At 42.1% G+C, this 25,230-nt stretch overlaps 1 protein-coding gene across 2 annotated transcripts in view; it reads right to left on the bottom strand.

Annotated features, from left to right (window-relative positions):
- Positions 1-24,687, bottom strand: part of LOC132809026 (protein unc-13 homolog B-like) — a 577,546-nt gene extending 552,859 nt beyond the window's left edge. For both annotated transcript variants that reach the window (XM_060822442.1, XM_060822515.1), the window contains exon 1: positions 24,493-24,687. In XM_060822442.1, coding sequence (XP_060678425.1) covers positions 24,493-24,514 — 22 coding nt within the window. In that variant the 5' untranslated portion in view covers positions 24,515-24,687. The remainder of the gene's footprint in view (positions 1-24,492) is intronic.
- Positions 24,688-25,230: the final 543 nt, after the last annotated feature.

The raw sequence follows: 25,230 nt of genomic DNA, 5'->3' as shown, positions 1-25,230 counted from the left end.
TTTTCAGTGTTGGTCAGAAACTAAGAAGCACTCTTGGAAGTATTTTTTTTAAAACCTTGCTACACACATTACTCCAGATTTTATCTGGAGTTGCAATACAAGCACCAAATCTGATAAAAAATAAAAAAACACTTCAGTGTTAAGAAAAACAAAGCCTTGGACTTTAAACAAAATAAATGCAGCCCTCCAAGAAAAAGCTAGCAGGAATCAGAACTTAGTGTTGGTCATCATGACCTAAACTCACTGATTACAAAAAGGCTGAGCTATAAACTGCCAAGAGTGAAGCTGCAGCCAAGCAACTATGAGTGAGAATTATTACGACTATCAGGTAGGAGGTTCCAAACCATGGTGGGACAAACGGAGGTTTCAAGATCCTTAAAATAATAAAATAATAAAATGAGGTCTGAAATGAAAACACCAAATGAAGAAACACTGCAGGTCTGGCAGCATCTGTGGATGAGAAACAGAACTAACATTTTAAAACCAATAAAACTCTTTGTCATAACTGAAGGGGACTGGAAAATTATCTTTTTTACGCCATACAGGCTGAATCACAAAGTATATTCAGGACTGAGACAGAAAGATTTTTAATGCAAGGGAATTAAGGGTCAAGAGCAAAGAATAGGAAAATGCAATGGAGGGCCATCAGACCAACCATGATCACATTGGATGGTGGAGCAGACTTAGTGGGCTAAACTGCTTCTACATCTTGTGATCTGTTGACAAAGAAAAAGGACAAATAAATTGGAAGAGATAGTGCGGTGGCGCTGAAGGAAAAAACACAAAACGGGCACATAAATAACAGTAGAGTCGTGATATAACTAGAATCATAGAAACAAACAGGACAGTAGAGGCCCTTCGACATATCATGTCTGTACTACCAAAATATACTTCTACACTAGTCCCAGAGCCTTGAACGGTATGACACTGCAAGTGCTCATCCAAGCAATTTTTAAAAGGTTCTTAGGTTTCTTACGTCATCTACCCACCCAGTCAGTGCACTCCAGACCCTCACGATCCTTTGGTGAAAGCTGTCTTCTTCAAATCTTCTGTAAACCTTCTGCCTTTCAATTGATTATTATGCCTCCTGGTTATTGACCCTTGAACTAATGGGAACAGCTGCTTTCTGTCCACCCAGTTCATGCCCCTCAATCTTACAAACTGCGATCTGTTCCCCCCCCCACCAAACCTTCTCTGCTCCGAAGAAAACAACCAACGCTTATCCAGTCTCTCTTAACAGCTGAAAAACTCCATCCCAAGCAATTTCTTGGTGAGTCTCCTCTGCATCTCTTGTGCAATCACACTGTTCCTACAGTGTAGTGACCAGAACTGCAGACAATATTCCAGCTGTGGCCTAACCAAATTCCATACAGCTCTATCATAACCTCCCTGCTCTTATCATCTATGCCATGACTGTCAAAAGCAAGTGTCCCATTTGCCTTAACTATGCTATTAACCTTCATAGAGCTGTGGACAAGCACCTCAAGATCCCTCTGTTCCTTTGAGCTTTCTATTGTCTTGCCATTCATTGGCTATTTTCTTGTCTTGCTCCTTCTTCGAAAGTGCATCACTGTACATGTATACAAGGTTAAATTCCATCTGCCATCGATACGCCCAAGTGACTGGTAACCTCTTGTCACCAAAGATATTCAAAGATGTGCAGGTAAGGTGGACTGACCATGCTAAAATTGCCCATATAATGTCAAGGATGTGCAGGCTCGGTGAATTAGCCATGGGAAATACAGGGTTACAGGGATAGGGTAGCGGGGTGGGATGCTCGGAGGTACAGTGTGGACTCAATGCACCAAATAGCCTGCTTCCAAATTGTAAGGATTCTACGAAACCTAACAAAACAGCTTCTTCCTCACTGTCAATAACCTGGTCAATCTTTGTGTCATTGATAAACTTATTCTTCCCACATGCTCATCTGCAGCATCAATCCCTGTGGTTTGCCATGGCACACCAGGCTCCAGTCAAACAAAAAGCCAACAACCATCACCCTCTATCTCCTACCACAAAGCCACTTTTAGATTCATCTTGTCAAGTTACCATGGATCCCATGAGCTTCTAGCTTCTTCATTAAATACCCATGAGGGATCTTTACACGCTGAAAGCCATGTCAACTCCATCAATTGCTCCACCCTCATCCAATCAGTGAATTACCTCCTCAGAGGATCTCACCACACTTGTCAAGCATGACCTCGTCTGAAAGTCATGCTGACTATCCCTGATGAAGCCTTACATCTCATTGGAGATTAATTTTCTCTCTCATAGTTTCATAGTAATAGAAGCAGGAGTTTGGGCCATTTGGCCCGATGAGCCTGCTTCGATACTCATTAAGATCATGGCTGAACTATCTATTATCTCAGCTCGTCGTATCTGCATTATCCCCATAATCCTTAACTCCACAACCATGCCAAAACCCATCCAACTGTGTCTTGAATATATTTAATGAAGCTGCTTCTATTGCTTTCTTTGGTCAGAGAATGCTATAGATTCACTACTCTCTGTCCCCGATCTACTCTCCCTAAATCTGAGGCCATGTCACCTAGTCCTTGTCTCACCCACCAATGAAAATGTTGCCTGTCTTCATCTTACCTATCCCTTTCATAATTTTACATGTTTCTATAAGATCCCCGCTCATTTTTCTAAATTCTCGGAAGTACAGTTCCATGTGGCTCAACCTCTCCTCAAAGAGTAAACCCTTCATCTCTGGAATCAAGCTGGTGAACCTTCTGTGCCGCCTCCAAAGCCAGTATAGCCTTCCTCAAGGAAGGAGACCAGAATTTCGCACAAGACTCCAGGTGGAGCCTCAATTGCAGCAGAACCTCCCTCCAGCAATGAAAGCCAATACTCCAATTGCCTTCCCAATTACCTGTTGCACCTGCAAATCAACTTTTAATGATACACGTATGAGGACTCTTCAGTCCCTCTGCAAACAGCATGCTGCAATCTTGCACCATTTAAATAATACTCTGACCCACTACTTTTACTTCCAAAGTGGATTTACCAACATTGTACTCAATCTACCAGACCCTTGCCCGCCCACTCAACCTATCTAAACCTCTCTGCAGACCCTCCACATCCTCTGCACAGTTTGTCTTTCCACTCAATTTAGTGTCATCAGCAAACTTGGATATGTTACGCTCAGCCTCCGCTTCCAAATCATTTATATATATTATGAACAGTTGCAGGCCCAACACTGAGCCCTGTGACACACCATTCGCCACTGGTCTCCAACCAGGGAAACACCCATTTATCCCAACTCTCTGCTTTCTATTAGTTAACCAGTCCTCTATCCATGCTAGTACACTCCCCGCAACTCAATGCATTCTTAACTAGTGGATAAGTCCTTTATGCGGGACCTTATCGAATGCCTTCTGGAAATCCAAGTATACAACATCCATCTACTATACTTGTTACATCCTCAAAGAACTCGAGTTTGTCAAACATGATCTCCCGTTCCTGAATCCACGCAGTGTCTGCCTGATGGAACCCTTTCCATCCGGATGTCTCTATTTCTTCTTTTATGATAGCAGTGTTAGGAAAATTATGGGGTTGATTATTCTGGAGGCTAAAAGATTTGTTAGTCTATTACTCCACAGTATATGTCGACAACCCTTCTGGTAAAGCGGAATCACATGAGCTGTCCTCCAATCCAGTGACACCTCCCCCAGTGCCAGAGAAGATTTAAAAATTTGGGTCAGGGTCCCTATAATTTCTTTCCCCATCTCCTAAAGCAGCATGGGATACAACTCAGTCTACTTTCGAATTCACCAACATATACAATACTAGCTTGCTTCTTATATCAATCTGCTCAAGAACTTCACAATCCACCTTTGAATTCTGTACTTGGATCCTCCTTCACAAGCAAAAACACATGTGAAGCTCTCATTTAAAACTGCACCTTTCTGCACAGATTTCCTCCTTGGTCCCTAATGAGATGTTTTTCCTGGTTATGCTCTTCCCCTCGATACATATTTTGGGATTCACCCTAACCTTGTCCATCAGTATTTTCTAATGTCCCTCTTTACTCTCCTAATTACTTGATTGAGATCCCCCCAGCACTTCATATTCTCCACTACGGCCTTTGTTGTTCTGCTCCCTTTATACCTGTTATACATCTCTCTTTTCCTTTTTGCCCAGTCCTAAATATTCCAAGGCATCTATGGTTTTCTAGAATTATTGCTCCCATTTTGAATTCCAGAATGAAATGTTGCCAAATAAACAGTATTAGGTTTTATCAAAAGTTTCAGTTTTTACATTCAACATCCTGAATGATGGCAATGGAGCAACAAGCCACTCATTGAATTATCACTCCGTGGTGTGTTCCACAGCATGATTCTGGCAGGTCATCATGAGATACATTGGAGCTGACCTCCATTCTGAAACCTCAAGTTTGATCCAGTAGTAATTACGAGATCCTCTAGAGGAATGCACCAAGGCTTCTGTAACAGCTGCTTCTAACTCACGTTGCAGCTTTCATAGTGGAAGACACGAGTAATATCACAAAGATTCAATCGAGAGAAGGGGCTGAGCTAAGTATGGTAACCATTACTAAGGAGAAGGTGCCAGAAAACCGGAATGACCCGAAGGTGGATAAATCACCTGGACCAGATAGACTACACCCCGGAGTTCTAAGGGAGGTAGCTGAAGAGATAGTGGAGGCATTAGTGGTGATATTTCAGGAATCGCTAGAATCAGGAAGGGTCCCAGAGGACTGGAAAATCGCTGATGTGACACCTCTCATCCAACATTTGATTATCCAGAATTCGATTAACCAAACAAAATACTCCCCGCCCGTGTCCTTCGGATAATCAAGGTTCCTCTGTATTCTAATCCCATTTTCGAACACTTGGCCCATTGTCTTATATGCCTTGGCATTGCAAGTGCACATCAAAATATTTCTTAAATTGTCATGATGAGGTTTTCTGCCACTACACTCGGTTCAAGATTTCCACCATCCTCTGGGTGAAAAAGTTTTCCTTCCAAATCTTCTCAATCTCCTGCCTCAACCTTGAATGTACACCGATCGTCATTGATCCTTCCACCAAAGGGGAAAAGTTTCTTCCTGTCTACTTTATCTATGCCCCTCAATTTTATGCACTTCACTCATGTCCCCTCTCAATCTCTTCTACTCCAAGGAAACCAACCCCTCTCTGTCAAATCTCTCTTCATGACCAATTCTCCAGCCCAAGCCATCAATCTGGTAAATTGCCTCTGCACCCTCCCCAGAGCTATCACATCGCTCCTATCATGTGGATCCGAGGACTGCATACAATTCTTTAGCTTTGGCTTAACCAACTTTATACAATTCCAGCATAACCTCACTGCTCTTAAACTCTATGCCTTGGCTAACAAAGGCAACTATCCCATATGCCTCTTTAATCATTCTATCTACCGGACCTGATGCCTTTAGAGGCTGGTATAAATGCACACCAAATGTTCCTCTGCGCTTCCCACGCTCCTTCTTCACACAAGTACCCTTGCCTTGTTCATTTTGCCCGAATGCATCACATCTCATTTATCTGGATTTAAATTCCACAGGCAGTGACCTCAGCGAAAACTCACTTGCTAGTTTTCACATCTTTATATAAATATAACAAAAGCAGCTGGTCTTATTGAACAGACTCTTAGTCAGACACAGAGACCTGGATGGGGAAAACACTGTCTGCTGTATCATGCAGAGGGACAAACTGTTTTAAGGACCAAACAGAATGCAAGCAAGAACCAATAATGCTTCAAGAGACTGAACTTATAGTCATAGAGACATACAGCAGGTAAACAAACCCTTCGGTCCAACTCATACATGCCAACCAGATACCCTAAATTAATGTAGTCCCATTTGCCAGTATTTGACTCATATCCCTCTAAACCCTTCCTATTCATTTACCCATCCAGATGTCTTTTAAATCTTGTAATTGTACCAGCCTCTACCACTTCCTCTGGCAGCTCATTCCATGTACGCACCTTGTGCATGGAAAAGTTGACCCTTTGGTCCCTTTTACATCTTTTCCCCTCTCACCTTAAAACCTATGCCTTCTAGTTTTGGACTCCCCCACTCCCACCGTCTCCCCTCCCCAACCCCGTGGAAAAGACCTTGCCAATTAACCGTACCCATGCCCCTCATGATTTTATAAATCTCTGTAAGGTCTGCCTGTGGGGCCCCAGGAGGAGGAGACTGGGGGAAAAAAAGAATACAAGTATTGTAGATGGTGCTCCCAGGGATGAAAGCCTCAGTGGAGGTGTGATGACGGAGATAGAATAAAGTAGTGAGATATTATTTAATTTATTTGAATTTAGTTTAAGTTAGTATTTATTTGTAATGTAGTTTAAGTTAAGTAGATATGTTTGTAGTGGTAGAATAGTAGATTGTTCAATAACAACGTACCGTGTTATGGCTTTGTTGTACTGCCTTTTTTCTGTTTTGATGGGTTTTTTGGGAAAGATTTAAAAAGGTTTTCAATAAAAATATTTATTAAAAACCTCTCTAAGGCCACCGCTCAATTTCCGATGCTCCAGAGAAAATAGCTGTCAGCTATTCAACCTCTCCCTATAGCTCAAACCTTCCAACCCTGGCAACATTCTTGCAAATCTTTTCTGAACCTTTTCAAGTTTCCCAACATTCTTCCAATAGCAGTGAGACCAAAATTGCAGCAGTAATCCAAAACCAGCCTAACCAACATCCTGTACAACTGCAACATGACCTCCCAACTCAAACTTAGTGAGATTTAAAAGGCAGAGGAGTTGACAGAGGATGCCTTGTTACTAGAAGTAAAGACACAATCAAAAGGCTATGAAGAGAGACTAGAGATTGGTTCCAACAATATTCAGCGGAGTTCAGAAGAATGAGAGGGTCAATCTATAAACTACTAAGAGGACTGATAAGAGAAATTCCTTCATGTGGAGAGTGGGGAGCCTATGGAATTCTGTCAGAGAAAGCAGTTAAGGCCAAAGCACTCAACAATTTCAAGAAGGAGTTTGAAATCCTTCTTAGAGTTAAAGGGATTAAAGGGTATGCGGAGAAAGCAGGAACAGGGAACTCCCATTGGATGATCAGTCATGATCATTACGAATGGAGGAATAGGTTTGAAAGGTCACCCTTGAACCCCACCCCTCCCAACACAACAAGGACAGAACCCCCCCCCCCCCCCGATCCTCACTTTCCAATCCACGAACCTCTACATACACCGCATTGTCCTCTGCCATTCCCACCAACTCCCCTGTCAGGTCCAACCCCCACCAGCCCACACCCCACTCCTGGCGCCTTTCCCAGCCACCGCAGGAAGTGCAAAACCTGCGTCCACGCCACTCCTCTCACCTCCGTCCAAGGCCCCAAGAGATCCTTCCACATCCATCAGAAATTTACCTGTACCTCTACCAATGTCATCTACTGCATCCATTGCACCCAGTGTGATCTTCTTGACATCAGAGAGACAGGATGCCTTCTTGCGGATCGGTTCAGAGAACATCTCTGGAACACCCGCACCCACCAACCCCACCATCCCAGGGCTGAACAATTCAACTCACCATCCCACTCAAAGACATGCAGGTCCTGGGCCTCCTCCACTGCCAAACCGTTAGCACCCGACACCTAGAGGAGGAATGCCTCATATTCCGCCTTGGGACCCTGCAACTACACAGGATAAATGTGGATTTCAACAGCTTCCCCATTCCCCCTTCCCCCACATTATCCCAGTCCTCGCAAGGGAAGATGAGTAGAGGCAAAGGACTGAACAAATAGCAACATGCAGATATTCCCCTGCAGCATCAGACAAGCCTGCGGCCTCAGCTTTGGCATCCTCTGAAACCACAATAGACTCACCTACTCAACAAAGCTTGGCTGAAGAGTTTGTGAAGCTCTGGGAGGAGGCTGAAGTATCGATCCAAGAAAATCGCATCAGGCTGGAAATGATCTTGGCCCTGTTTACAGAAGCATGTACAGGAGCTGGAAAGACTTGGAAAGCAAGTGGAGGTCAAGCGGCGGACTGTGGCGGAGATCAAGGTCATGTCCTCAGTGGGGTGGATTAAGGCAGGTACAGGCCTTAATGGAGCAGGTCGATGACCTCAAAAAATAGAGGTTAAAGAAATAACATCCAGGTTGTCAGGTTGCTGGAGGGAGAGGAAGGCGAGCAGCCAGCCAGTTTCTTTGAAGACTGCTGCCACGATTTCTTGACAGGGAAGGGCATTCTGAAGATCCATAGAGCTCCGCAGGTTGCGGTGCGCAGGCCCAGTTTGGACCAGCACCCCTATCCATCCTATTGAGATTTAAGTGTTCTACAAACAACACAAGGTAATGGAAGCCTCTAGATCACTGGGAAAAGATCCATTGGCCCTAATTTACAGAGGATCCGAAATTATGTTTTTCCAGGGCTTTTCTGCGGCCATGATCTACAAGAGGAAATCCTTTGATGAGGTGAGAGAAGATGGAGGTATCTTGGTATTCAGTACTCTGCAAGGTACCCCACAGTGCACCGTTTCAACCATGAGGGGTCTGTGTGCTTATTTGAATAACCAGAAAAAGCGAAAACAACTTTCTGGACACTTGGACCGAATGGTCCAAAAGGCATGGACATGGGGGTTTTGTTTCTTCTTTCCTTTTTTCCCCTTGTGTACTTCTCTTTTTGTTATTATAGGAAGTATTGTTGAATTTTTTCCAATGTTAATTGAGGTCAATGTATGGCTAGGGATGGGTGGAATGCTCACTTTTAATTTCTTTGTTCACAACAGGGTGGAGTATCCCATCAAGTTTTGTTTTGTATTTCATATTTGGTTTAGTTTGTTGGTTCTTAGAAGATGTAGTTTTTGAGAGTTCTGTTAATATAGCTTTAGAATGTGTATTTTCTAGGCTCTATGAGGTTCTATTTATTTATACTCGGCACACAGGATGTAGAGATCTTCCTCTCGGGTTCAAGGGTTGTGATAGAGGGACATGACTTATTTTCTTCTTAATTGGTGCACCTGGAATAGTAAGAGGAGTCACTCTCCAGTCAAGAATAAAAAAAAGCTCAAGTCTTGAGGACAGAATTGATATTGCCCAACTGCAGGAAATCCACCTTGATAAAGAACATCTGAAGTTAACACTAAGAGCAGGGGAGTGGCTATACTTGTTCGAAAGAATCTCCCAATTGAGTTATTAGGTCACTTTAAAGCTGAGTGTGGGTGGTTTGTAATCCTTCAAGCCTTAATACATGGTTAAGAACAAGACATTCTAAAATGTCTATTGTCCCCCAGCACATCCCCTTGAATTCCTGACCGATGCACTCTCCAAACTGATTATTCTTGGAACGCGGCATACTATCATAGGGGGAGATTTTAACTGTCTAATGGACTCCACAATGGATAGAATGCCCAAAGGCCCCCCAAAAACTTTCTCTGCAATTTAAGTAACTGGTTGACTTATGCATGAAATTGGGGCTTGTGGATGTTTGGAGATGTCTCCACCCCATGATTAGGGACTTCCCGTTTCTTCTAATCCACACAAGTGTCATATGAGCATTGACTTTTTTTTTAAAAAGTCCGCTCGGTTTTTCTGGATTTGGTGACATTATGTACAATAGGAAATACTGCCATTTCCAAATATATTGCTACGTGATTGGAAATCAAGATTACAGACAATGGAACAGGTTCGTGGCATTGGCAAATGATCCTTTTATTCTCAAGGATACTAAGTTTATTGAGTACTTCCAGTGAGTTCAAAGCGTTCCTGGCCATTAATTCGGATACAGCTAGCAACCAGTCTATACTCTGGGAGAGCTACAGGGATAATTATCTCTTACTCAGCCAGTCAAAAGCGATAGGAGGGAGAGCAGCCATGTCTGCTCGAGGTACGTTTGAAGGTAGCTGAGACAGCATATTTTGATAGTTCATTAGTGACTAAACTGCAGTGAGCCACAGCTCTCAGGGCAATTTGGCATTCCATGCTCAGACAACGAAAAGTGAAATCTCTTTTGTGAAACAAAGATTGTATGAGCATGGTGATAGGCCGGGCAAAAACCTGGCATATCTGGCCCAGTAAAAGAACACCCCTCAATCTATTGCATCAATCAGAGAAGACGTTGGGATTCCTACTTGCAATTCTAAAGAGATCAATGCTGCATTTCGGAGATTTTACTCCGAACTATATCATTTGGAACGCTGAGAGGATAGGTTGGCGAAGATGGATTCTTTTAACTACCTGGACCTTCCAGGTGTGACCTCTCAGCAGACGTCTCTTCTCAATGCCTCCTTAACAGTGCAAGAGATACAGGAGGCAGTAAATCAGCTCCAAAGTGGGAAGGCATCCAGCCCTGATGGTCTCCCGAGTGAATTCTGTAAGCAATTTATAAATATATCATCAGGGCCGATACTGGACATGTACAACTATTTGTACAGTCATGACTGCCTCCCACCATCTCTGAGACAGGCTAATATCTCTCTCATCCTCAAGAAAGGAAGACCTCGGAGGACTGTGCTTAGTATAGGCCTATCTCGCTAAATTCAGACTTTAAAAGTTTTGTCTACAACTCTTGAGTTAAGTTTAGAGACGATATTGTTAAGGAGGACCAGATAGGTTTTATCAAGGCCTGCAGATCCTCCAACAATATTAGAAAATTACTGAATACAAGTTTATCAGGATAGATCGGTTCAGGGATTAGTGATCTCATTCGACACAGAGAAGATATTCGATCGGGTGGAGTGGCCATATCTTTTTTACACCCTGGAAGTGTTTGATCTCGGTGAGATTTTTGTCAGATGGGTGGAGGTCCTGTAGAGTGATCCTCTGTCTTCAGTTCTTATAAATGGTATAAGATCCAGTAATTTCAGATTTGGTAGGAGCAGTCGGTAAGGTTGTCCTCTCTCAACTCTACTCTTTACGTTGGTGATTGAGCCACTGACAGAGGCCATCCTTAAGGACCCTAACATAGCTGCCCCAGAAGTGAAATCAAAAGGTACAAAAGATCACATTAACCGCACATAATATTCGCGTCCTCTTATTAAACCTGGCAGTTTATTATCCCATTTAATATAATGTATTAATTTATTTGGCTCTTTCTCAGGATATAAAATCGATGTTGCCATGTCGGAGGCTATGGCCATGGTAGGGTCTTCGGGTAATACCTGACACTGATGGTAATTGACAATTTCTTTTTAAATGGTCACAGTAGGCGTGGGGGGGGTTCATTATGTATTTTTGTTACTCCCACCTTTGATCAGTTGAGACTAATTTTGTTCACTTGCTTGACAAAATTAAACAAGATCTTCAAAAATGAAAAGATGGGAGGCTCTGCTAATAAACTGGCTAGGTTGAATAGCCCTTATTGAAATTAATACCCTTCCTCATTTGTTCTCTCCCATGCGACTGCTCTCTCTGATGCTTCCTGGGCAAACACTGCAGAGACTTATTAGCTGGTTGAGTTCTTTTATTTGGCATCACTGGCGGCCTCTCATTACCTTCGCCAAATTGCGACTACCCCAAGGACAGGGGGGAGTAGACTTCCCAGGATATTAAGAGATACCAACTCAACTCCCTTCTGTCTTTTGAGAGTGACTGGGCTTGTGAGGACCCAACATCAATATGGTTGGATATTGAGGCCTCACAAACTAAGTGCCCTCTTACTAGTTTACTTTTATAGCTAAGGCGAGGACAGCTATGGAATGCTCGTGAGGTCTGGGAGAAAGAGTTGAGATCTCCTCCAAGACATTGGAGGACATTTGTGAGAACTTGAGAAAGATCTCACTCTGTAACAGGACACACATCATGCAGTTGAAAGTTCTTCATAGGGTTCATTTGACCCCAGGTAGTCCTGCAAAATTTTCAAAGGAAGCATCTCCAATGTACCCCAAATGTAAAATAAGCATAGGTACTCACTGTTTTTGGTCATGTCACAAGCTTTGTAGGTATTCGAGCACTGTGGCAGGAGTAATAGAGTGTGTGTCTTGGGGACCAAAGTTAAGGTAGACCAGGTCTCTCTTCTCCTGAGCTTGCTGAACTTACCATCCTAAGACGTACATGGGAAAAAACTTTGTAGCATCCTCATTTTTTGTGCAAGGAAGAACATTTTGATGTGCTGGGTGTCTGAGAAATGCCCAGGCCTGTCAGGCTGGTGCAAGTTAATTATGGAAAACCTTAGGATTTTGTCACAAATATGGTGCACCAAAAAAAAGGAATATTTTTGGAAGACAAGGCAGCCCTTCTTGAATTTCCTGAAAGCAGATTTGTCTGCCATTTTATTTAGGGCCTTCATTTAGCTATGATGGTTAGTTTTAGTGAGCCTGATGCTCTGAGAAAAAGAATTTCAAATAAGTGTGGGTGTAATAATTAATGCTCTCGATGGTTGGGAGCCTTGGTTTTATTGTGCTGAGTGGTGTTATTTATTTATTGATCTGTTGTTAGTATAGTTTTGATGTGTTCAGTTGAGTAGGGTAGTAATTTATTGCCCTTTGTGTGGAGCCACAGAAAATGGGGGAGATACTAAATGAATATTTTGCATCAGTATTTACTGTGGAAAAGGATATGGAAGATATAGACTGTAGGGAAATAGATGGTGACACCTTGCAAAATGTCCAGATTACAGAGGAGGAAGTGCTGGATGTCTTGAAATGGTTAAAGGTGGATAAATCCCCAGGACCTGATCAGGTGTACCCGAGAACTCTGTGGGAAGCTAGAGAAGTGATTGCTGGGTCTCTTGCTGAGATATTTGTATCATCGATAGTCACAGGTGAGGTGCCGGAAGACTGGAGGTTGGCAAAAATGGTGCCACTGTTTAAGAAGGACGGTAAAGACAAGCCAGGAAACTATAGACCGGTGAACCTGACCTCGGTGATGGGCAAGTTGTTGGAGGGAATCCTGAGGGACAGGATGTACATGTATTTGGAAAGGCAAGGACTGACTGATGTCAACATGGCTTTGTGAATGGGAAATCATGTCTCAAAAACTTGACTGAGTTTTTTGAAGAAGTAACAAAGAAGATTGAGGAGGGCAGAGCAGTAGATATGATCTATATGGACTTCAGTAAGGCATTCAACAAGGTTCCCCATGGGAAACTGATTAGCAAGATTAGATCTCATGGAATACAGGGAGAACTAGCAATTTGGATACAGAACTGGCTCAAAGGCAGAAGACAGAGGGTGGTGGTGGAGGGTTGTTTTTCAGACTGGAGGCCTGTGACCAGTGGAGTGCCACAAGGATCGGTGCTGGGTCCTCTACTTTTTGTCATTTACATAAATGATTTGGATGTGAGCATAAGAGGTACAGTTAGTAAGTTTGCAGATGACACCAAAATTGGAGGTGTAGTCGACAGCGAAGAGGGTTACCTCAGATTACAACAGAATCTGGACCAGATGGGCCAATGGGCTGAGAAGTAGCAGATGGAGTTCAATTCAGATAAATGCGAGGTGTTGCATTTTAGGAAAGCAAATCTTAGCAGGACTTATACACTTAATGGTAAGGTTCTTGGGAGTGTTGCTGAACAAAGAGACCTTGGTTCATAGCTCCTTGAAAGTGGAGTCGCAGATAGATAGGATAGTGAAGGTGTTTGGTATGCTTTCCTTTATTGGTCAGAGTATTGTGTACAGGAGTCGGGAGGTCATATTCTGGCTGTACAGGATATTGGTTAGGCCACTGTTGGAATATTACGTGCAATTCTGGTCTCCTTCCTATCAGAAAGATATTGTGAAACTTGAAAGTGTTCAGAAAAGATTTACAAGAATGTTGCCAGGGTTGGAGGATTTGAGCTATAGGGAGAGGCTGAACAGGCTGGGGCTGTTTTCCCTGGAGTGTCAGAGAGTGAGGGGTGACCTTATAGAGGTTTACAAAATTATGAGGGGCATGGATAGGATAAATAGACAAAGTCTTTTCCCTGGGGTGAGGAAGTCCAGAACTAGAGGACATAGGTTTAGGGTGAGGGGGAAATATATAAAAAAAGAGATCTAAGGGGCAACTTTTTCACGCAGAGGGTGGTATGTGTATGGAATGAGCTGCCAGAGGATGTGGTGGAGGCTGGTACAATTGCAACATTTAAGAGGCATTTGAATGGGTATATGAATAGGAAGGGTTTGGAGGGATATGGGCTGGGTGCTGGCAGGTGGGACTAGATTGGGTTGGGACATCTGGTCGGCGTGGACGGGTTGGACCGAAGGGTCTGTTTCTATGCTGTACATCTCTATGACTCTATTGTTTTTGTTGCTATAATTTTATACTGTTATATTTTGGTAATTTATAACTTTGTAAAGAAAAATTTCTCAAATGTATTTTCAAAATATCAATGACCATGATACCACTGTATAAAATCCCTCGCCCCTTAGGCAAGGAAAACTATTGTCTTTGCATCCTCAGCCTACATCAATGTGATTGGCTCTTAATTGCCTTTGAAAGCCTTTCAATTTGATCAACATCTAAAAATTCTGAAAAAAAGCAATGAAACTGGACAGACCACCTGGCATTTTAAGGCACCACAAACAACAATGGCAAACTCAGATTGATCAAATCTGCAAAGTCCTACTTATCAACATCAGAGGGGCTATTGCCAAAATTGACTAGTCTGTGAGACAGATCACCCAAATAACATCCTGACACATCATACTCGTGAAATCATACCTTGCAGACAAGCCCCAAACGACATCATCACCACCCTTAGACATACAGGCACTACAGACAATGGTGGTAGAACAATGGCACACAAGTCAGAATAAAGCTATCCTGCTCAAAGATGGGCAAGAAAACCTCTCACTCATTATCACATTCTGTGCCTTCAGGTGTTGAGTCAGAACTCAACATTGAATATCAACTGGAGAAAACACTGAAGGTGGCAAGGCTGCAGAATGGACTGTTTGAGGGACTTCAATGACTATCGAGAGTGGCTTGCCAGTGACCAAGCTGGTCAAGTCCTAGAAGGACATAGCTCCTCAACTGGCTTTGCAGCAGTTGGTGACGGAACCAAAGGGAAAAATATATTTGACTTTGTCTTCAGCAATCTGCCTGCTGCAGATGCATCTATCCACGATAGTATCGCTCAGAGCAACCATAGAATCACAGTCCCTGTGAAAACAAAGATGCATCTTCACATGTCCTCCATCATATGGTGTCACTTGATTATGCTAAAATCACAGAGACTTAACAGACCTAGCAACTCTCGCAAGTCTGCACTTGGAGCCATCAGCAAAACTGTACTACACAATCTGCAAACTCATAACCTGGCTATCATTACGATGAAACAAGGGGATTAAACACCAATTCAAATGAAGAGTGCCAGGGCATGCCAGGAATAGCAGCAGGCATATTTAAAAATGAGGTGCGAACCTGTGAAACTACTTGCTGCTTGTGCTGTATTCACTCACAAATGCTAGACAGGTGAAGTGGCTCCACAACAAATGGATCAGACCTAAGGTCTGGAGGAATCATGGCTGATCAAGCCGTGAATGGTGAAGGAAAGCATAAGAACTCATTGGACGAAGTGGTTCCACAAGTATTCCCATCATAAAATGATGCGTGAGCCCAGTACATTTATGCAAAAGAAAAGGCTAAAGTATTTTCAAAATCTTCAACAAGTGCTAATTTGATGATCCAATGGTGGCTAGTATTCTGCCTGTTTGTCCAGTATAGTGTTTATTGCAATTCTTGCCTGGTATTTAGTGAATGATGTTAGTTTTGCTTGTTGTCTGTATAGGGTCTTTCAAGTTCATTACCTGTTGTTTCAGTGGATTAGTGGGTTTGTGGGCTACCATGATACCAAGGAAACACAGTCTGGTGATTTCTCAGCAACAAACCCAAACAAGCAAACAAAATACATCCAGAAACCTGAGCCACTCTCCCCTATAGCAAAGACATCTTGGGAATGACTGCCAGAACACCCAGATCCCTTGGTATCATGGTATCCCACAAACCCACCAACCCACTGAAACAGCAGCTAATGAACTTGAAAGACCCTATACAGACAAGGAAAACTAAATGTTATTTACAAAATACCTTGCAAAAACTGTAACAAACACTGCATTGGACAAACAGGCAGAAAACTAGCCACCAGGATTCACGAACATCAACTCGCCACAAGAAGACATGACCCACTCTCACTGGTATTATTACATTCAGATAAGGAAGGACACCACTTCAACTGGGACAACACATGAATCCCAGGATAAGCCAGACACGCACTAGAATTTCTGGAAGCATGGCATTCCAAAAACACATTGACTTGGATCCCATTTACCATCCCAAAGGGGAAAAAAAAAGGAAATGCCGTCACCACAGGAAATGCTAACACCAACCCAAGGAAACTCAAACACATAAATAGAAAGTGGGCTACACCACACCAGTGCTTCATCCAGAGGCTCACTGAAGAAGATGTTACCTAGTATGGTAACGAAACATCTGAAAACGAACCTTCCAGCTCAGCGAACAAACCTACATCCACAGAAAGATCCTCTACACAAAAAAAAAAGAAATCCAACCAAGCTTACTACCATATGATCACTCTATTCTCAATCAATCTACAAAGTGACAGAAGGGGTCAGCAACAGTGCTCTCAACTGCATGTGTTTTGGAATAACCTGCTCATATCTGCTCATTTTGGGTTTCATCAGGGCCACAACTCCTGATCTCATTATGGTCTTTAGAATTCAGCTCCTTTGTCCATGTTTGAACAAAGTTGGGGTAAGAGTGACTGCCTTTGATAAATAAATGCTGTGACTACAAGAGCAGGTCAGACGCTAGGAATCCTGCGGCAAATAACACTTCCTGACACATGTCCCTTATCAAATTTTGACTTTGCTCAGCACAGACCTCAAAACAATCTCTGAGCAGCAGTAAATTCTGAAACCAGACTTCAATGCTGGGAATGGCACGAGCACAATCATCCATGTATACATTCTCTCAGAAGATCATTGCTCCAGACTAACCTAGAGCAGTCCATGCTTTGCAAGGCAAAATTCAACAATATGATTGAATATGCCCCCAACCTGCCCTGGTGAGTGCAGTTCCACCAACACTCAAACAGCACTATCCAGAAAAAAAGCAGCCTGCTTGATTGCAATCATGCCCACATACATTCACTCCCTCCATCATAGACTTAGAGAGCACCTTCCTAACCCACAATCATTACTGTTCAAGAAAGACAAAAGCAATAAATACATGGGAATACTCACAACCCTGACTAGGAAATATATCAGCATTCATCAAATATCACTGGATCAAAATCCTGTAACTCACTTCCTAGTAGCATATGGGTATGCCTGAGCCAAAACAAACTGCCATGGTTCAACCAAGCAGCACACTTCGAGGGACGCTAGGGAAAGGCAATAAATACTGGCCCAGCCAGTTTGAATAGTATTATTAAAACCTTTCGTTCATCTATTATTTAGAAGTCTTAAAATGTAATGTCCTGTACAATTCATTGCAGACATAAGAAATTCTCAAGTTATTGTGGTCTCTCTGGGATCACAAAAGTTCCATTGTAAAAAAATCACAGTCAAATGAAATTTCAAACTTGAGCCTTGTTAGGAAGAACACTATTTCTCAAAAATTTTTTGTTATTTTTATATTAAAATAACAAATGTTTACAAAGATAAAGAAACATGTAAAACACTAAGCTGTAATTCTGCTGCTTTTCAATTCAGATGACTTCTGCATAATCCATCCACATTCCAGATAATGGTCCCTTTAAAAACAACTTTTCAATAACATGCTTGAAACCAAAACACTGCGTAGCAACATACGCTTTTGAACCACACCATGCTTAGATGATCATGCCCCACCACTAAAAACTGGCAAAGTACAAGAGGATGCATCAACATTTGAAATAACTAGAAAAAGGTAGAGATCAGAAGTTATTAAATCAAATTTCTCACTTCCAACTTCAGTTCTTGCACATAAAGGCTGAATGATCCAATTTACTGTGCTGAATGCCCACTCTACTAAGGAATGGAGCATTCTGATCTATTTCAAGTCTGTTAAATGGTATTATTTGCCTTGTACCCAGTTTATTAAAACGTTTAATCCAATTTTAACCCATTCTTGTCCAGGAAAGCAGTGACAGGGGCCATACTCCTGTCCTACTTGAAAGTCAAAGAAACAAGCTTTCCAGCAAGTGTTATCATGAATTCTAAATAATCAGACTCCAGTATTTTCATTTCCTAGCCTAGACATTGAGACATGGTTGAATTCACTTGCTCAGTCCTAGTTTTGATCAGACTAACTTTGTAAAATATATGTCAATACAAATTTAATTTAAAACCATGAAGCTGGAGGACAATTGCACTACAGTTTTAAAAAGGCCTTTAAAAAGACAACAAAACACCAATTTAAGAATTTACTTCATTTTGGAGCAGAAGTGGCAAATCCAATAAGATGGGCAAGTCATGACAAACATAACCACAGTCCTCAACGGTGTTACTTAAGACCAGCTGATCCTAAAGCAACCCTGAAATATGCAGCCTGTCACTTATTTGTCTCTTCCAACAGCTAAGCACTTCAACAGCCACCTGGGGCAGCATCTGACAGCCTGGACAAGATTGAAAACTTACAGCTAAAAGAAACCCAACTGTCATTATCAACCACAGCTGTGATTCCAATCTGGTGTATTTTGAATTATACAGTGTTAAAAGAAAGAACTGAATGCTAAATTTCCATATTTACAAGTTGTGGAAGCTAGAATCTTTTAAGCAAACTTTCTGGAACAGACTTAAAAATCAGTTTGAAACTGCATATACGTATGCCTTCCTGAAACATGCAAAATATAGTTTTGCTATGTTCAGCGGAGTCCATCAAGAAACAACATTTAAAATTTTTCTTACAAAATGCACAACGTAAGCTTAAAAATACCACAAAAAATTAAGTGGCCAAAATTTTATAACTAACTCCACTGCTTAATTTAGCTATTAGTCTTCAGAGTAAAAAACATTTTTTTTTAAAAGAACATACTGTTAGGTTGGACACTAATTGTTTATATTCCTAAATGTAGCCTAATACTGGTTCACTAATGGATGTATATTTTAGTAACACAATTACTGAACTACTTAATGAGACCAGTTCCACCTTCTAAAAGTATACTCCTTTATCATTATGGCTCAAAAAATTGAATTACCATCAACATGTTAACAGTATTTTGTGTGTTATTCAATCAGCAGATTCTACAAAATAAAGAAATCACAGAATCACATCATGGAAGCCATTCAACTCACTAAGCCTGCTCTTTCAAAGTACTATTCAATTCATTTTATTCCACCACCATGTCTCATAATTTGGTGACAGATGGTCCAACAGCAAGTGTCTTTTCCCAAGACGACGTACTCAGCAGTAAGGTGGTAATCATTCAAATGTCTGCCAAGCAGAGCGGATTGTCATTTGAATGCCTGAACACACAGTTCTACTCAGAACACAGTGACAAGAGGAGACTCCCAGGTGGTCAGCAAAAAGAGTTTTGAATGTTCTCAAAAAAGGAGCCTTTGAAGGGATCAAGCAGCCCTGTCAACTTTTGGGAGACACTGGTCTTGTATTAAAATAAGGAAGCTTTATTCAGGAAGCTTAACTTGAGAAGCCAGGGACAGTGCACAAAGCTCGAAGTCAACTACCCATTCACCCAACAGTTCAAACACTTCCTGGGGCAACATGGTGGCTCAGTGGTTAGCACTGTTGCCTCACAGCGCCAGGGATCTGGATTCAATGCCCACCCAGGTCTGTGTGATATTTGCACATTCTCACTGTGCCTGCGAGGGTTTCCTCCGGGTGCTCTGGTTTCCTTCCACAATCCAAAAAATGTGCTGGTCAGGTGAATTGACCATAGTGTTAGGTGTATTAGTCAGGAGTAATTATAGGATAGGGGTTACTCTTTGGAGGATCGGTGTGGACTTGGTGGGCTGAAGGGCCTGTTTTCCACACTATAGGGAACACAACCTAACCTCTTGCCCCATATTTTGAAAGAGTTTTCTATCACGCATTGGTGGTCAGGGATCTTATGGTGCAGCAGAGTCAAGAATCCTAGGTTCAAGTCCCATCTGCTCCAGAAATACATAATAACATCATATGATTCGAAAATATCTAACACATACTGGGAGGGCACATGTGGCATAATCAAAAATGTCCCTACCTCTAGGTCAGAAAGCCTGTGTTTAATTCTAAACATTTGCTGGGATGATCAGCTATCTTAAAACCAAAAGAGGAAATGGATCATCTTGGAACCCAAGGGACTACCTAAGGAGGCTGATAAAGGCACCTGTCATAACGGAAAGACAAACTCTGTATAATTTCATTTTTTTTTAAAAAGATTCCCTACAGTGTGTAAACAGGCCCCTCGGTCCAACCAGTCCACACCGACCCTCCGAAAAGTAACCCACCCAGACCCATTTCCCTCTGACTAATGCACCTAACACTATGGGCAACTTAACATGGCCAATTCACCCGAACTGCACATCTTTGGAGCATTGGGAGGAAACTGGAGCACCTGGAGGAAACCCATGCAGACATGGGGAGAATGCGCAAACTCCACACAGACAGTCAACCAAGGCTGGAATCGAACCTGGGACCCTGGTGCTGTGAGGCAGCAATGCTAACCACTGAGCCACCGTGTATTTTATTGTTTCAAATGAATGTGGATGTTTCTGGTTAGGATGACATTTAATTGCCCAATTGCCATCAAGAAGGTAGTCGTAAACTAACAACTTTCATCATCTTGAACTACTGTGGTCCTTGGAGAAGATTCAGAGTACTATTAGCAAGGGAGGTCCAGAAATTTGACCCAACACATCAGGATGGAATATGACTTGGCAGGGAACCTGCAGGTTGTAGTGCTCCCATGCATCTTCTGTCTGTTTTTCTTGGTGATAGAAATCATAGGTTAGAAGTTGCAGTGAAAGGGGTCTTGGTGAGTTCCTCTAGTGGATATTCTAAGTGGTACACAATCCTGCCAATGAACATCAGTGATGAAGGGTGTGGATGTTGGAGGTGGTCGATGGTGGATGGGAACCAAACAAGACAATATATCCCATATGGTCAATCTTCATTGTTAGTGTTGTGCCTATACAAATGGGAAGCATTCCATCATATTCCTGAAATCCCTTGTTATAATAGACAGGCACCAAGAACCTGGACATGAGTGACTTGCTGCAGGATGCCTCGCATGTAGCTTACTCTGGTAGCCACGTTATTTATATGGCTAGTTCTAAAGGCAAGTATTTCTAATTTATTGTTATTTTAAATTAACAGAAATGAGAGAAGAGCTGCTCTTATACCAGGAATTGCAAGGATTACTGCATGGTTTGAAGGCAAATATCGAGCAACTTTCAAATCCATGACGTCTACCACCAAGAAAGACAAAAGCAGAAAATGCACAAACGATGGGTTCCCTTCCAAGTCACATGCCATCCTGATTTGAACACAAGTGTTTGATTATCAATTCAGTAAACACTGTTTGCACAGCTTACTTCACAACAATGGTTGTAGACAAACTGGAGCCGAAGAGTTCTGCACAAATGGAGCTATGGATGACAAGTAGCAAATTGGGTTTGCGGGCTTTTGAGCAGTTACCAGTAGCCAAAGGCAACAATCTGATTTGTTCGCAGACTGAAGCGAAGAACCAGATACAGCAAAGTCTTCAGACCACAACCTGTCATGGGGTTCTTCTTTCTCTGCAGACAATATCACTTTGAACCATAGAAAATCAATTTATTTCTTCTTCAGTCATTGTTACAAGCTGTGACTTTTCGTCAATAAATCAGATATCTTTTAACGTGAACCAAACAACCCACTCATCGTGCAAAGCATCCAGAAAAAGGAAGAACCTGAAGCAGCAGTGTGGTTATCACAGGAATTACCTTGTGAACAGGAACCATTGAAACGTTTTCCCACTTTCTTCCTTCTGTCCATAACAGGTTCATTTTTGTGTGTGTGTGTATAAAAAATGAGGAGTTCATATGTGAAACTAGTGTTTTAATTACTAGAGAATTATATCTAAGAACTCATAGTCATTTACTTGTTGATAGAGTGGAAATAGGGTTTTTTTTTAAGTACAGAAAGCTGGTCAGTGTTTAAACCGCAGTTAAATTAGGGATTTTTTAAAAAACTTTTTGGAACCTTTTACTTTTGTGAAGACTCCAGAAAGGAGACTTGATTTCCAATGTGGTGCCCCAGTCGGGCACAACATAGTCCAGTCCAGAACAGTTTTTCAATAATGTTGATAGTTAGGATTCAGCAATGGTGATGCCATTGAAGGAGGAGAAAGTGAGGACTGCAGATGCTGGAGATTAGAGCTGAAAATGTGTTGCTGGAAAAGCACAGCAGGTCAGGCAGCATCCAGGATATCTGAAGACTCATTTCTGAACGTTTTCTCTTTCCACAGATCCTGCCAAACCCTCTGAGTTTCTTCAGTACTTTGTTTATAATTCAGTGCTCTGCTTAGCAGCCTTTCACTCCAAGAGCCAGCCATGCCTTTCTTCCACTAGATATCTCACTTTGTTGTTTAGTGATTTAACTACAAAGCTTGGGGAATGAAAGAACAAATCATCTAGGTTGTCACACATGTGATGAAAAATCCCCATCACACAGCAGTAGGTAAATTATTCTTTCAGTGCTACAGTTCTTGACAATGACACAACTTGTGTGTTCCAACTACATTTTCTTAGGTCCAAGGGTAGTTCGCGGGAGAACTGAAGAATGCAAAGATGTGTTGCTAGTTAAAGCGCAGCAGGTCAGGCAGCATCCAAGGAACAGGAAATTCGACGTTTCGGGCATAAGCCCTTCATCAGGAATCGGGCTTATGCCCGAAACGTCGAACTTCCTGTTCCTTGGATGCTGCCTGACCTGACCTAACACTTCAGACACACCTGTTAGATTGAAGCTTTAACCAGCAACACATTTTCAGCTCTGATCTCCAGCATCTGCAGACCTCACTTTTTCCTCAAATGCAAAGATGTAACAATACTGCTCGTCAGTTGAGGAGAACAGAAAATCTCGATAACTTATTCATGATCACAAGGTGAAATTAAATTTCTGACATATAGAACACCTTAGGGCAAAACAATATCTAACAAAATTGTGTTCAGTAAAACATCATTTCCGTATTCTTGGAAATGTTTAACTGCTTCGTCGAAATGAGAATTTATTGGTGCAATTAAACGGCAAGTTCCAGATTAATCTGAAGACATGGCACTGCGATATTGTCACTTAACAGGTGGAAAGTGAAGCTCCGCATATGGCCCAAGATGAAAATTAGTGGTTTATTATCCTCCTCATGTCTTTTCCGGTTCCCAATGTATCCCACGATACTGAACAGTACAGATATGCAAAGACTTAATGATTTTATATTGCTGTAAAACCCAATTAAAAAGGGATGATACTGAAATCTTTGCAGAGTATGACATATTTTAACTATAGTAATGAAATAAGAACTACAGTAAATAAAGCATTTAACAGGTTAGAGAGCGACGGTTCCTAAAGCCTTGGACACATCGGGTTCCACATTTGTCTTTACTCTGAACAAATCAGCATTAGCAATAATAAGTCTTGTTTGTGTGGGTAAAATGACAATTGCACTTACATTCAATCACCGCATCTTACAAAAAATAAAACAATACTAAGTTTCTTCATACATCCAACATTTATTTAACGACCAAAACAAAGTGAACAAAAGCATACTGAAACCGTTCTGCCCAGCCAAGCTCAGCGGCCAAAAGGCATACCCACTATTACCTTTTAGTTACTGTAAAAAAAAGTTTTCGACAAATAGCACAAATCAAGTCAGAGTGGAAAGAAATATACTGATTTAAAGTCTGTTCAACATTTTGTGTTTAAGTGAGGCTTCCCATCATACAAGTCTTTACTGGATCTCACTTCTTCTAGAAAAGCTCACGTGTACATCAAATGGACGACACCCTTCAATTTATGCTGCAAACGTTGATAGCTTATCCCATCCGCTTATCTGCTGCAGTAGCTGCCTTCCAAGAGGAAGCTTTAGATCAATTACCATAGAAACGGACTTGATCATCACCCATCCTGTTTCAATGATAGGAGATAACATTCTAGCATCTACACTCCGATGAGATCCAAAGACTAGTATTTAAATCCTGGACTGATTCTTCTGGTTAAAGATTTCAGATCGGGAAAGTAACTTATACAATCTGCGAAACGAAAAGTTTTATTCGCTACCACAGTTTGAAATATAAACCAGTAGCTTGATCGAAAAATTCCCAACACGCAGTCGAAACGGGGTGGAAGATGAGATTAGAGAAAAGGTAGATCCTGCCGCAGAAACAGCTACACTTCAGACACACCTGTTAGATTGATTAAATTTAAGCGTACAAAAATCAAAATTAAAAAGGAACAAGTGCTGTATGCGACAGCAACAAGTCGATTGACTTGTTCAAAAAGAGGGGCGACAAACACTTTCAGTCCAACGACTGCCACGGGTTATGTGGAGCAGGCGAGCCGATGCCAGGAAGACATCAGGGTGGGTACCACCCAATTTGTGCCCCAGGCCTCCCCACCCCAATCACCCACCCCCCAACACACCCCTTAGCAACACTCACCTCTCACACAAAGTAGAGACATAGTGCACCAAAGTCCTCCTCAACGCCTAGCACCCAGGCTGAAAACAACAAAAACGTTTTTTTTTATTGATGGAGTGGAAGCACTCGCTGCCCGCTCATCGTCGCCCGTACCATCTCGAAGTAACTATGTGTGTGTCGGCGCGATGGATGACAGCTCATCGCCATGTTGACGAACCTCTTGATTCCACAAGCGGAAATAGAGGGGCGGGGCAAAGGGTGGGTTCTCGCCGCTCCAACTAATGGTGAAGCGCTCCATCCTCGAGGTTAGCCAATAAGGAAGGGACGCGGGCGGGGAATGGGCGGGGCTACAGTGGCCATTCAGCGCGTGATCGAGCTTTGTCAGGTGAGTGACGTCAATTGGAACTCAGCGCCGTTCCTGGGGCCAACGTTTCGCGTTCCAGGTAAACGTTCAGCCCCTTCTTCATTTCCGGACACCATATCCTGCACAGCTTGGCACTCAATTTCTCAAGGAATTGCAGTAACATTAAGTTAACTGCATGATCGTGCAACTAGACCTGAGTTGGTCTTTCTCTGGTTGGTAGTAATGATTGTACAACGAGGTGTCCAGGGTTTTTAAATCTACACAGTTTGTCGCGGTATGCTTTGAAATATATAATTGCCACTTTTCATATTTTTAGGGGAACTGAGCATTTCCAGCTTTCGATCATTGGACTGAGGTGGAATTCCTCTTTCTGTTCTACGAAATCAAAATAAATT

The sequence above is a fragment of the Hemiscyllium ocellatum genome, chromosome 1, assembly GCF_020745735.1.
Source record: "Hemiscyllium ocellatum isolate sHemOce1 chromosome 1, sHemOce1.pat.X.cur, whole genome shotgun sequence".
Classification (NCBI taxonomy): Eukaryota; Metazoa; Chordata; class Chondrichthyes; order Orectolobiformes; family Hemiscylliidae; genus Hemiscyllium; species Hemiscyllium ocellatum.
Note: the sequence above shows the minus strand (reverse complement) of the source record. Positions and strands in the feature narration are given on the sequence as shown.